The 13986-nt window shown below is 39.0% G+C and overlaps 1 protein-coding gene across 2 annotated transcripts in view; it reads right to left on the bottom strand.

Annotated features, from left to right (window-relative positions):
* The window catches only part of LOC131945832 (collagen alpha-1(I) chain), a 37573-nt gene extending 24275 nt beyond the window's left edge, over window positions 1-13298 (bottom strand). For both annotated transcript variants that reach the window (XM_059306442.1, XM_059306443.1), the window contains exons 1-10: window positions 12981-13298; window positions 9710-9784; window positions 9044-9103; window positions 6983-7157; window positions 5739-5881; window positions 4210-4383; window positions 3347-3566; window positions 2524-2666; window positions 1012-1074; window positions 418-636 (exon numbers count right to left, since the gene is read on the bottom strand). In XM_059306442.1, coding sequence (XP_059162425.1) covers window positions 418-636; window positions 1012-1074; window positions 2524-2666; window positions 3347-3566; window positions 4210-4383; window positions 5739-5881; window positions 6983-7157; window positions 9044-9103; window positions 9710-9784; window positions 12981-13166 — 1458 coding nt within the window. In that variant the 5' untranslated portion in view covers window positions 13167-13298. The remainder of the gene's footprint in view (window positions 1-417; window positions 637-1011; window positions 1075-2523; window positions 2667-3346; window positions 3567-4209; window positions 4384-5738; window positions 5882-6982; window positions 7158-9043; window positions 9104-9709; window positions 9785-12980) is intronic.
* Between the last annotated feature and the right edge of the window lie 688 nt (window positions 13299-13986).

The following is a 13986-nucleotide window of genomic DNA, read 5'->3' as shown; positions in this document are numbered from 1 at the left end:
CACCAACAAATAGTTACCTTACTGCATGTACTACATCAGCAACAAATAGTTACCTTACTGCATGAACTACATCACCAACAAATAGTTACCTTACTGCATGAACTACACACCACCAACAAATAGTTACCTTACTGCATGAACTACATCACCAACAAATAGTTACCTTACTGCATGAACTACATCACCAACAAATAGTTACCTTACTGCATGAACTACATCACCAACAAATAGTTACCTTACTGCATGAACTACATCACCAACAAATAGTTACCTTACTGCATGAACTACATCACCAACAAATAGTTACCTTACTGCATGAACTACATCACCAACAAATAGTTACCTTACTGCATGAACTACATCACCAACAAATAGTTACCTTACTGCATGAACTACACACCACCAGCAAATAGTTACCTTATTGAGCTCGAATTTTCCACTGCCCTCTGTGTCCGTGAAAAATTCATCACGTTCAACAAAAGAACCCGAGCCAGAGGAACCTGGTGGGCCAGGTGGGCCTGGTGGCCCTGGTGGTCCGCTGGGCCCAAGTGCTCCTGGGATTCCATTGATGCCATCTCTGCCTGGCAGACCAGGCTTACCATCTGTGCCAGGAATTCCATTGAGGCCTGGTTCACCCTAAGAGAAATTTGAAAATATTTTCACCTTTTTTTTGACTAACATGAAAAGTATGTCACAGTTAAGATTAAAACACTCACCAAAAAACTTATGTTTCAATGTGACAAGGTAGACTTCTATTATAAAGTGAGACAAAATTTGCATTACTCCTGGCGTAAGCTTTCGTCAGATATAATCGGCTCAACTAGCTAAACTATTACTGCGGATTTTGGGTAACCATAGTCTAAGGCCTACATTTCTTAGTTGAAGGTGTTGGACTATTCCTTGAAGATAAGTAACCACTGCTGTAGCTCAGAGCTATACTGACATTGAGGGCATCCAATCACTAGCTCAGAGCTATACAACCTTAGTTTTCACTGATTCTCAAAAACTTACCCTATCTCCCTTTGGTCCTAATGGTCCTTCAGGACCCCTTGGTCCTTCTGCTCCGGGAATTCCCTGCAATAGTTAACATTTTAGTTTGTTTACAAATTTCAGGAACATTTTAGTTTGTTTACAAATTTCAGGAACATTTTAGTTTGTTTACAAATTTCAGGAACATTTTAGTTTGTTTACAAATTTCAGGAACATTTTAGTTTGTTTACAAATTTCAGGTAAATTTTAGTTTGTTTACAAATTTCAGGTAAATTTTAATACACTGAACCCTTCATACTTTTATTTATGGGCATAAGGTAAATAATGTTTCATGGATCTAGTTAATCTTATCCTACTGGTATTAGGTAAATCTTATTCCAAAAAGCAAAAACAAATCATATATCATTGACCTAAGGTACGTAAACATTTTTCTAAGAAGCTACGTTAATCTTATTTTATGGGCCTTATACATCTCATTCCATGCACCTTAAGTAAATCACAATTATAGTTAATCTTTTTTTCATGGACTAAAGTACATCTCCTTGTTTCTAAGGGTCAAAGGTCTATCATTTTTATCCCCAAATTAAAACTGGGATAAAAAGATTAAGATACTGAGGTTACTCTAAATCAACATCCTAAATTATTAACAAAACCAAGAACACTAAACTCTTCTAGTGTAATGCCACAGCTGATAAATATTGATGAAGCGTATTGGAAAAAAAAAACCATCAAATGCTAAAACAACAGCACTAACATTACATACAATAAAAATGTATCTACTTTGTTTTAAAATATTGATAGCTGGTCAATAAAAAGTGCTAAATAAGGGAGATTTTTTTTTTTTTTTTAAATGAATGATTTTAAGATTTTACAACAACTTTAAAGGAAAATAGCAATACAAAATAGATTGATAACAAAAAGGGAAATAACTACAGGCAAACTTGTCTTATAAATATCACTATGATAAAAAAAAGGGCAGTAACTACAAAGAAAATTCACAAGTAAATCAGGTGCTTAATACAACAGTGAAATCACAAAAGTAACAGAAAATATAAATGCTATAAATAGACACAAGTACATAGAGAGGTCTACTTACTCCCAGACTGATAGCATTTAATACAGACAAGAAATATTTGATACTGTAACCTGTTACTGTGTGCTCTAGTGCTAGTTTTGTTAAAAGGTTGAATGATTGTATGACTGATAATGATGTACAGTCTGATAATGTATACTTTTCTTGTTTGAGAATGTGTACTTTCTTGTATGAGAATGTATACTTTTCTTGTTTGAGAATGTATACTTTTCTTGACTTAAAATTAATATTTTTTATTTATGAGAATGCATACTTTCTTGTATGAGAAAATATGATTCAGTAGGATGTGGATAATGTTTTAGATCAATTTAAAAAAAATTAGATATAATTAAATATGTTGCCAATATATTATGATCCATTTCTAAAAAATTGTATATAATTAAGTGTGTTGCCAAATAAAAAAAAATTTCAAGTCTTGGAATACAGCTGCTGATACTTACAGGCAAACCTGTAGGTCCCAGAGGTCCCTGCTTGCCTGGTTCACCTGGAGGTCCCTGGGGACCTTTCAACTGCTCCAACAGCTCATCAGTGATGCGTGGCTCTGGCCCTGGTGGCCCTTGCTGGCCAGGTAACCCAGGGGGGCCTGGGGACAGTTTGTTAGGAGGGTTTCTCATTTACTGGACCACAGGACCACTGGACCACATGACCACAACACAGACAGACTTGGATAGGTGGCTGACAGACTTAATGGTAGACAGACTTAAAGGTAGACAGACTTTAAAGTAGACAGACTTAATGGTAGACAGACTTTAAATGGGGCAGACAGAATTATAGATAGGGCAGACATTTAATGTTAGACAGAATTTTAGATACAGCAGACAAACTTAATGGCAGACAGACTTTAAATGGGGAGTACATAATTGTAGGTGGACAAGACAGACTAAATGGTAGACAGACTTTAAATGGGGCAGACATAATTGTAGATAGACAAGACAAACTTAATGGTAGACAGGCTTGAAATAAGGCAGACAGAACTTTAGATAGGGCAGACAGACTTAATGGCAGACAGACTTTAAATGGGACTTGTAAACATGACACATATTTTTTTCAAATGTTTATAATTAATACTATCACAAATGGCTGGGGGACGGTTTCTAAAAATTAATAAATAATTAATGTAATTAATAAAGTGACCAAAGCTTCAAATACAAGTCATGAGTTTTCAAAATTCCAAAAGTCAGATCAAGTTTAGTTTAAAGAAAGAACTTTTGAGACCAAGATAGCCTTGAGGCAAAAAAAAATATCTAAAAATAGATCCTGCACCTTGTGGTCCTACTGGGCCCCTTGGTCCTTCAGGTCCTTGTGGTCCCGGTGGTCCTGGCAGTTTCTCCCCTTCACCAGAGGACCCAACGTCATCAAAACCAGCATTGACATATTTGACCTCCCCCGGTGGTCCTCGTGGTCCCACCGGTCCTTCAGGACCACGTTCACCTTTCATGCCGGGCAGGCCAGGAGTCCCCGGCACACCAATAATGGACTCGCCCTGGGAGATCAATAACAGTAAGTCAATTAGCTAACACGACTAGACGCGCTAACAGGAGTAGGGTCCACACCAATAATGGACTCGCCCTGGGAGATCAATAACAGTAAGTCAATTAGCTAACACGACTAGACAGTAAGTCAATTAGCTAACACGACTAGACAGTAAGTCAATTAGCTAACACGACTAGACAGTAAGTCAATTAGCTAACACGACTAGACGCGCTAACAGGATTAGGGTCGTAAGGTAAAAAAAATAGAAAGAAGCAAACTACATCACATGTGACAAAGGTCTGTTCTAGTTCATATAGCAAGAATTTAAATACATCAATAAATTATTCAGACATACAGGTCTATTCTAGTTCATATGACAAGACTTTAAATACCTGAATAAATTATTCAGACATACAGGTCTATTCTAGTTCATATGACAAGACTTTAAATACCTGAATAAATTATTCAGACATACAGGTCTATTCTAGTTCATATGACAAGACTTTAAATACCTGAATAAATTATTCAGACATACAGGTCTATTCTAGTTCATATGACAAGAATTCAATTACCTGAATAAATTATTCAGACATATAGGTCTACTCCAGTTCATATGACAAGACATAAATTACCTGAATAAATAAATAACCCACCTTAGGACCTGGCTCCCCTCTGGGGCCGGGTGGGCCGATGATAGACACACCAGGTGGCCCTCTCTCCCCCGCCTCTCCCTTCATGCCCTTCTCTACATCTGACGGGATGTCTATGGGCTCTCCAGGTGGGCCTGGGGGGCCAGGGGGGCCCACCACACTCAGACCAGGAGTTCCCTGCAGTCAACAGAGAGAGAGAGTTCAGAATCACATAGGTCAAGTCAACAGATAGTTCATGGAGAGAATTTAGAATCAGATAGGTCAATTCAACAGATAGGTCATGGAGAGAATTAAAACCACATACATCAGGTCAATAGGTCATGGAGAGAATTTAGAATCAGATAGGTCAAGTCAACAGATAGGTCATGGAGAGAATTTAGAATCAGATAGGTCAAGTCAACAGATAGGTCATGGAGAGAATTTAGAATCAGATAGGTCAAGTCAACAGATAGGTCATGGAGAGAATTAAAACCACATACATCAGGTCAATAGGTCATGGAGAGAATTTAGAATCAGATAGGTCAAGTCAACAGATAGGTCATGGAGAGAATTTAGAATCAGATAGGTCAAGTTAACAGATAGTTCATGGAGAGAATTCAGAATCACATACATCAGGTCAATAGGTCATGGAGAGAATTTAGAATCACAGAGCTTATAAAGGTAAATTCATCAAATGGTTGAGTTATTTCCAAACTTAGATTAGTGCTTGAAGAGGCATCAATACGTGAACATTAACTTACAATAGGAACAGATTGAAGTAAATATATATGCATGGAATTGTAGTATTTAAAGCTAAGGGGTCATCCATTTATGACGTCCACATGCGGAGGGGGGGGGAGGGGGTTACGAAAAAAACTGACTTATGTGGACGAATATAGAATTTTATAAGGAAAAAAGTGGATTTTTGTAGATGGGGTGGGGGGGGGGGTCCAAAATCTAAAAAAATGGTGGACGTCATAAATGGATGACCCCCAAGTATAATAAGCTAAGTAAAAAAATCAATATAATAAATTTCGACACATTGCATTCTTAAAGAAAATCTAATTGTTTTAGATAACATTGAGAGATCAATTCTGTTCATTAATTCCCATTCATAATTATTAAAATAGTATGACTTTGTTGTTTAATTTTGCAAAAGTATCAGATTCTACAGTTGGGAAAAGTATAAGAGATTTGTTGCTAGCAATGGAACAAATATAAGAGATTTGTGTTTAACCAGATGATAAAAAACAAAGGTTACATCACATCAGTTTGTGTCTTGATGCTAAATAAAGGTTGAAGGAAAATATATTTTTATATTTTTTTATATATTAACCTCTGATCCAGAAATAGTATCACATTTGACCCACAAGATGCAGAAGCCTTGACCTAAAGCAGAATACAATTGTACCCTCTGACCTAGAATACACATAACCTCTGACCCAGAAAAAAACTGTAACCTCTGACCAGTATCAGAAAACAACAGTGATCAACTAAGAAAACTGTAACCTCTGACCCATAATACACATGACCTCTGACCTAAAAAAACTTACAGCTTCTCCCTTCTCCCCTGTGTCCCCCTTCTCTCCCTTCTGTCCATTGATGCCGGGCAGACCTGGTTCTCCGTCCTGACCCTTGGCGCCGGGGAAACCCTGGATGCCAGTCTCACCTGGTTTACCTGGCTCACCTCGGTCACCTGGAACACAGAGGACAACAGTCAGCACCACAACACCCCAATTACATAAACATACAACATATGCATCCACAGTTACATAAACATACAACATATGCATCCACAGTTACATAAACATACAACATATGCATCCACAGTTACACAAACATACAACATTTGAGTTCAAAGTTACATAAACATACAACATGTGCATCCACAATTATATTATATAAACATACAACATATGTGTCCACATTTACATGAACATACAACATATGCATCCACAGTTACATAAACATACAACATATGCATCCACAGTTACATAAACATACAACATATGCATCCACAGTTACATAAACATACAACATATGCATCCACAGTTACATAAACATACAACATATGCATCCACAGTTACATAAACATACAACATATGCATCCACAGTTACATAAACATACAACATATGCATCCACAGTTACATAAACATACAACATATGCATCCACAGTTACATAAACATACAACATATGCATCCACAGTTACATAAACATACAACATATGCATCCACAGTTACATAAACATACAACATATGCATCCACAATTATATAAACCTACAACATATGAGTCCAAAGTTACATAAACATACAACATATGCATCCACAGTTACATAAACATACAACATATGCATCCACAATTATATAAACCTACAACATATGATTCCAAAGTTACATAAACATACAACATATGCATCCACAATTACATAAACATACAGCATATGTGTCCACAATTACAAAATACATATGTATACGTCCAAATGTATGCATTCATAACTATGTCTGACACAATAGCACATAGTTTTCCTGAGAATTTTAATTAATGTCCCATTTGTATTTTTAATTTGCTACAGAACCAGTAGTGATTATTTACTTTTATTCTGTTGATCTTTAGGAGATAGTATGTCTTAAAAGGTACTGTTTGTATGGGGCTACAATTCAAGTTACTTTTATATAAAAATATTTTTTTCCACATTTACCCCTGATTTAGTAATATGTTTGACTACTAGTAGTATCTTACTTTTCTCTGAGCATTACCTTTTTCTCTGAGCATTACCTTTTTATTTGAGCCTTACCTTTAGGTCCTCTCAGTCCCTCGAGGTCAGGGGGAGGGGGTGTAATTAGAGGAGGTCGATCTAATCCAGGAAGTCCCTGAGGTCCCTGCTCACCCCGGTCACCTTTCATACCCGCGTCACCTTTGTCACCCTTCATTCCTGCGTCACCCTTACTGCCCTTTGTTGGTTGTCTGCCCTAGAAATAGGAGAGGACCTAATCAGCACAGCAGTCAACCAACAATAGGAGAGGACCTAATTAGCACAGCAGTAGACCAACAATAGGAGAGGACCTAATCAGCACAGCACAACAATAGGAGAGGACCTAATCAGCACAGCACAACAATAGGAGAGGACCTAATCAGCACAGCAGTCGACCAACAATAGGAGAGGACCTAATCAACACAGCAGTCGACTAACAATAGGAGAGGACCTAATCAGCACAGCAGTCGACCAACAATAGGAGAGGACCTAATCAGCACAACAGTCAACCAACAATAGGAGAGGACCTAATCAGCACAACAGTCAACCAACAATAGGAGAGGACCTAATCAGCACAGCAGTCGACCAACAATAGGAGAGGACCTAATCAGCACAGCAGTCGACCAACAATAGGAGAGGACCTAATCAGCACAGCACAACAATAGGAGAGGACCTAATCAGCACAGCAGTCGACCAACAATAGGAGAGGACCTAATCAGCACAACAGTCAACCAACAATAGGAGAGGACCTAATCAGCTCAGCAGTCGACCAACGGTAGGAGAGGACCTAATCAGCACAGCAGTTGACCAACAATAGGAGAGGACCTAATCAGCACAGCAGTCGAACAACGATAGGAGAGGACCTAATCAGCACAGCAGTTGACCAACAATAGGAGAGGACCTAATCAGCACAGCAGTCGACCAACAATAGGAGAGGACCTAATCAGCACAGCAGTCGACCAACAATAGGAGAGGACCTAATCAGCACAGCAGTTGACCAACGATAGGAGAGGACCTAATCAGCACAGCACAACAATAGGAGAGGACCTAATCAGCACAGCAGTCGACCAACAATAGGAGAGGACCTAATCAGCACAGCAGTTGATTATTGATAGGAGAGGACCTAATCAGCACAGCAGTCGACCAACAATAGGAGAGGACCTAATCAGCACAGCAGTCGACCAACAATAGGAGAGGACCTAATCAGCACAGCAGTCGACCAACAATAGGAGAGGACCTAATCAGCACAGCAGTCGACCAACAATAGGAGAGGACCTAATCAGCACAGCAGTCGACCAACAATAGAGGAGTTGACCAACAAATTATACATCAATGGTGGCACACATATTTCTTGGTATACATCATTGGTGGCACACATATTTGTTGGTATACATCAATGGTGGCACACATATTTCTTGGTATACATCATTGGTGGCACACATATTTGTTGATATACATCAATGGTGGCACACATATTTGTTGGTATACATCATTAACTATTGCATGACTGACAAGATACACCTGATCAAGCCATAATATAAAATATAATATAAAATTATAATAATTTATAATAAATTATAATAATATACCTGAAACAAACTCATACTAAATTAGCTTTTTCGTTTTTAATGTTAGATAAAGTAAGTATAGTGTTAATAATAAAAATAAAAATAAACCGGCATTAAAACCCATTACATTGCAATGTAATATCAACAACTGTCTGGCTAGTTCATTGTGTAAGAAAAACAAACTTTGGGGCTAGACCAGTTTAAAACATGTTCACAATTCCATGCTCTTTTACCATAATGTGAATCTATGTATAAATTATTTTTACCAGAAAAACAGTTTCTACATACATTTTTTTAAGTTCAACATAATCCAACATAGTCCAACAAAAACCTGATCATGACATTTTCTCGATTACTTCCCTTGAATTCATTTTTGTGTTTTAAATAGTGGTGGTAAATACTTGTGTTTCATTTCTAAACAATATTGTAGGACTTGTCAGTACGAGAATATTGACATGACGTGGCATTTCATGACATGACATGATGTGGCATTTCATGACAGTATGATATGACATGACCACTGACAGAAACTTACTGTAAATGTGGGCGTGACTGAAGTGGGTGTCTCCTTACCATCACCAGAACCACTGTAGGCCTGAGGAGAGATGGATACAACATTATAGAGGAATACAACATTATAACTGAGGACAGAGGAATACAACATTATAACTCAGAGGAATACAACATGATCACTCAGTAGAGGAATACAACATTATAACTCAGAGGAATACAACATGATCACTCAGTAGAGGAATACAACATTATAACTGAGGAGAGAGGAATACAACATTATAACTGAGTAGAAAGGAATACAACATTATAACTGAGGAGAGATGAATACAACATTATAACTGAGTAGAAAGGAATACAACATTATAACTGAGGAGAGAGGAATACAACATTATAACTGAGGAGAGATGGATACAACATTATAACTGAGGAGAGAGGAATACAACATTATAACTGAGGAGAGATGAATACAACATTATAACTGAGGAGAGATGGATACAACATTATAACTGAGGAGAGATGAATACAACATTATAACTGAGGAGAGAGGAATACAACATTATAACTGAGGAGAGAGGAATACAACATTATAACTGAGGAGAGATGAATACAACAATGTCTTACAATAAAATTATTCTAAGAAAGAAACAAAAACTATGACAAGCAAGGGCGATAAGCCATCAATACTTACCATACCATCACATTGGTCGTCATTATCGGTGACCTGCCCTGGGTCAGCAAAGACTTTAATCTCTTCTACAGAACCCTGTGAAGATAGTGAGGTAAACAGTGAGATATTTTATAGAGAGGTGAATTTTTGTAATAGTGAGGTAAACAGTGAGATATTTTATAGAGAGGTGAATTTTTTTAATAGTGAGGTAAACAGTGAGATATTTTATAGAGAGATGGGTTTTTGTAAGTGAGGTAAACAGTGAGATATTTTATAGAGAGATGAGTTTTTGTAATAGTGAGGTAAACAGTGAGATATTTTATAGAGAGATGAATTTTTGTAATAGTGAGGTATACAGTGAGATATTTTATAGAGAGATGAATTTTTGTAATAGTGAGGTATACAGTGAGATATTTTATAGAGAGATGAATTTTTGTAATAGTGAGGTAAACAGTGAGATATTTTATACAGAGATGAGTTTTTGTAATAGTGAGGTAAACAGTGAGATATTTTATAGAGAGATGAGTTTTTGTAACAGTGAGGTTTTAATAGAAAGATGAATTTTTACAACCGTTTAGGTAAGTTATAGAGAGGTACATTTATTAAATTTTTTATAACAGATATCTTAATAGAGAGGTACAATTTATTAATACTTTTAGTGAGAGAGAGAGAGAGGGGACACCTTCATCTTTCATCCTTTTATCTGAAGCGCACATACACAATGTCAGCATTGATCAGTCTAACAAGGGTAGGTCGAGTCCATCCCCCCCCCCCCCACCCACCGCAAAAGAGAGTTTTTAAAAAAAGACTTACATGTCCGACAACATTTAGGCCGTGTACCCTGCCTACCCCCTACCCGGCAAACGCACACAAACACACTTCTCTAAGGTCGTGTCCCGCTCCCCCTCCCGCTCCCCCTAGAGACGCCCTCGTCCGCATGTCACGGTGACATTCTACTGTATCGGGCTAAACACTTGGAAGACAAGACACGTCATCACTTTCAAGCAACCAGCCATGTTTACGTTTTTTTACGACATTCAATGATATCCTGTTTGTTGTGATCCCGTAGGATTAACTCCCCCCCCCCTGCTATCCCGCGTTTTGTTTTCATATCAACAATGATCAAAGGCGACGCCATTTTGAATGATATTGGCCTCGTTTTCAGCCAACGAACGATATGTTACGTCTGAGGATAAATTGGCTGTAAGACAATACCGTGTCATTATTTTTAGCTGTTAATTAAGTGCAGCGTGGCAAGTTGTGTAACGGAGTTACCTGGTCAGTCCGCACTGCCCTACGTGGTCAGTCCACAGTGACCTTTGCAGGGATGTAAACGGGTACATGTTGATATGGGGTCACGTGTTAAATGGATGCCCACCTTACAGGTCGATACTGGCTGGGAGATATCGGGCTGTAGGCGTAGGTTTGTAATGACACATACAGCCAATTATACAGGCAATTATGCGAAACCATATGTTACGACTTAATTAAGAAAATAATTGTTGAAACTAGATCTCTATTGAGATAAAATGCTGACGGAATTGAAACTAGATCTCTATTGAGATAAAATGCTGACGATATTGAAACTAGATCTCTATTGAGATAAACTGCTGAGTTGACGATGTTGAAACTAGATCTCTATTGAGATAAAATGCTGACGGAATTGAAACTAGATCTCTATTGAGATAAAATGCTGACGATATTGAAACTAGATCTCTATTGAGATAAACTGCTGAGTTGACGATGTTGAAACTAGATCTCTATTGAGATAAACTGCTGAGTTGACGATGTTGAAACTAGATCTCTATTGAGATAAACTGCTGAGTTGACGATGTTGAAACTAGATCTCTATTGAGATAAAATGCTGAGTTGACGATGTTGAAACTAGATCTCTATTGAGATAAACTGCTGAGTTGACGATGTTGAAACTAGATCTCTATTGAGATAAAATGCTGAGTTGACGATAGTGAAACTAGATCTCTATTGAGATAAACTGCTGAGTTGACCATATTGAAACTAGATCTCTACTGAGATAAAATGATGAGTTGACGTTAAAAAATGTGTGAAGTTAGCAAACGTGAAATATTTTAAAATTGTAGGTGTCATTAAATCCACGTTATTGACGGTTTATTACAAGATTTCATTTAAATTGCTTCCCCTGTCTTTTCTGTCTAGATCGAAACGGGCGAGTGAAATTTCGAGCACTCGTAACAGATTAATTTCTCTGAAATTCGGCACGTTGGGGATGACCCAGCGACAATGCAATCAGACTTCAAATTTGAATTAATTGAATGACTAATCAATGTTTTATGAATTAATTAAAAATGTCTTTATAGTTATTTAGATAGTAGTGTATTATTGCATATTTGGAGAAAATCATTTATTTTCTCATTTTTAGTGCAATATTACATAAATGCTTGTTTTTAAAACCATCACTCACCTCACACATCACACCACATTACTCACCTCAAACCTCACACACCATCACTCACTCACACATTACTCACCTCAAACATCACTCACCTCACACCACATTACTCACCTCACACACCACACACCATCACTCACCTCACACATCACTCACCTCACACCACATTACTCACCTCACACACCACACACCATCACTCACCTCACACATCACACACCATCACTCACCTCACACATCACTCACCTCACACCACATTACTCACCTCACACACCACACACCATCACTCACCTCACACACCACACACCATCACTCACCTCACACATCACTCACCTCACACCACATTACTCACCTCACACACCACACACCATCACTCACCTCACACATCACTCACCTCACACCACATTACTCACCTCACACACCACACACCATCACTCACCTCACACATCACTCACCTCACACCACATTACTCACCTCACACACCACACACCATCACTCACCTCACACATCATCACTCACCTCACACACCATCACTCACCTCACACATCACACACCATCACTCACCTCACACATCACACCATCACTCACTCACACATCACACACCATCACTCACTCACACATCACACACCATCACTCACTCACACATCACACACCATCACTCACTCACACATCACACACCATCACTCACTCACACATCACACACCATCACTCACCTCACACATCATCACTCACCTCACACACCATCACTCACCTCACACATCACACCATCACTCACCTCACACATCACACCATCACTCACCTCAAACATCACACACCATCACTCACACATCACACACCATCACTCACACATCACACACCATCACTCACCTCAAACCTGCCAACATCAGGAGCAGCGGGTCCAGCCTGACCTATATACAACACCGACCCGGGTTCAAAGTCCAACCGGCTGACCGTCCTTGACCACTGAACCCTCTCGGCCTCCACACAGTTCACAAACAACCGGATGTCGGTGCCGTCCACGGCGATGCCGTACTTGACCCACTTGCCGCTCATGTCGGGGATCGTGAAGTTGGCGATAACCTGCGAAGAGGCGGCGAACTTTGAGTTGGGCGTGTAGTACAACACCACGTTCTGCTGGTCCCTGGCTCCTGCCTCCACCAGCAGCCCGAACTGGATGATCGTCTGGTACGGGTTGACCACGGCAAAGATAAACCCGACGTCCGGTGTGAGGGACTTGAAGGTGGTGACCACGGCGAAGTCTGCGAACAGCGCCTCACGGAAGTGGACCTGGGCGGTGGCTTGGATACTCGCCTCCTTGCTGATGTGGAAGGTGGGGTAGCCGCCCAACCCCGTGGTGTAGGTCAGGTGGGTGTTCTTTTTGTCGGGGATACCCACGGCAGCCAGGAGGTCGATGTGCTTTGCGGCTTCACCATCTGAGAAAGTAAAAGTTTTTCTTTTTTAAACTTCGGGAGTAGATTATGTAATTCTATGTATAAGTGAAAACAAAAGTTGTAAAACAAATCAAGGACACTAATATCATAAATATATCTTCAAGACAGTGTTACACTGAAGAAGAGAGGTTCCCTTTCCCTAACTTAACTGTACAAGGATGAAGGGAAAACAAATTGTTAGTTATTTAAACTGTAGTCTAATCAGGTAATAAAATTAGATGTGGGTACTTTAATGACCTCTGTATAAGAAACAACGAAACAAATCAACAGGGAAAGACCGACTCATATATTCAAGTCTAAATCTTTAAGTACAAAATCCGCCAAAATTCCGCCCAAAATCCTCACATGTTTGACCCTGATGTCTGACCCTGATGTCTGACCCTGATCTTGACCATGATGTCTGACCCTGATGTTGACCCATT

The sequence above is a fragment of the Physella acuta genome, unplaced genomic scaffold, assembly GCF_028476545.2.
Source record: "Physella acuta isolate Inbredline_101_S28 unplaced genomic scaffold, ASM2847654v3 ptg000537l, whole genome shotgun sequence".
NCBI classification, from domain to species: domain Eukaryota; kingdom Metazoa; phylum Mollusca; class Gastropoda; family Physidae; genus Physella; species Physella acuta.
Note: the sequence above shows the minus strand (reverse complement) of the source record. Positions and strands in the feature narration are given on the sequence as shown.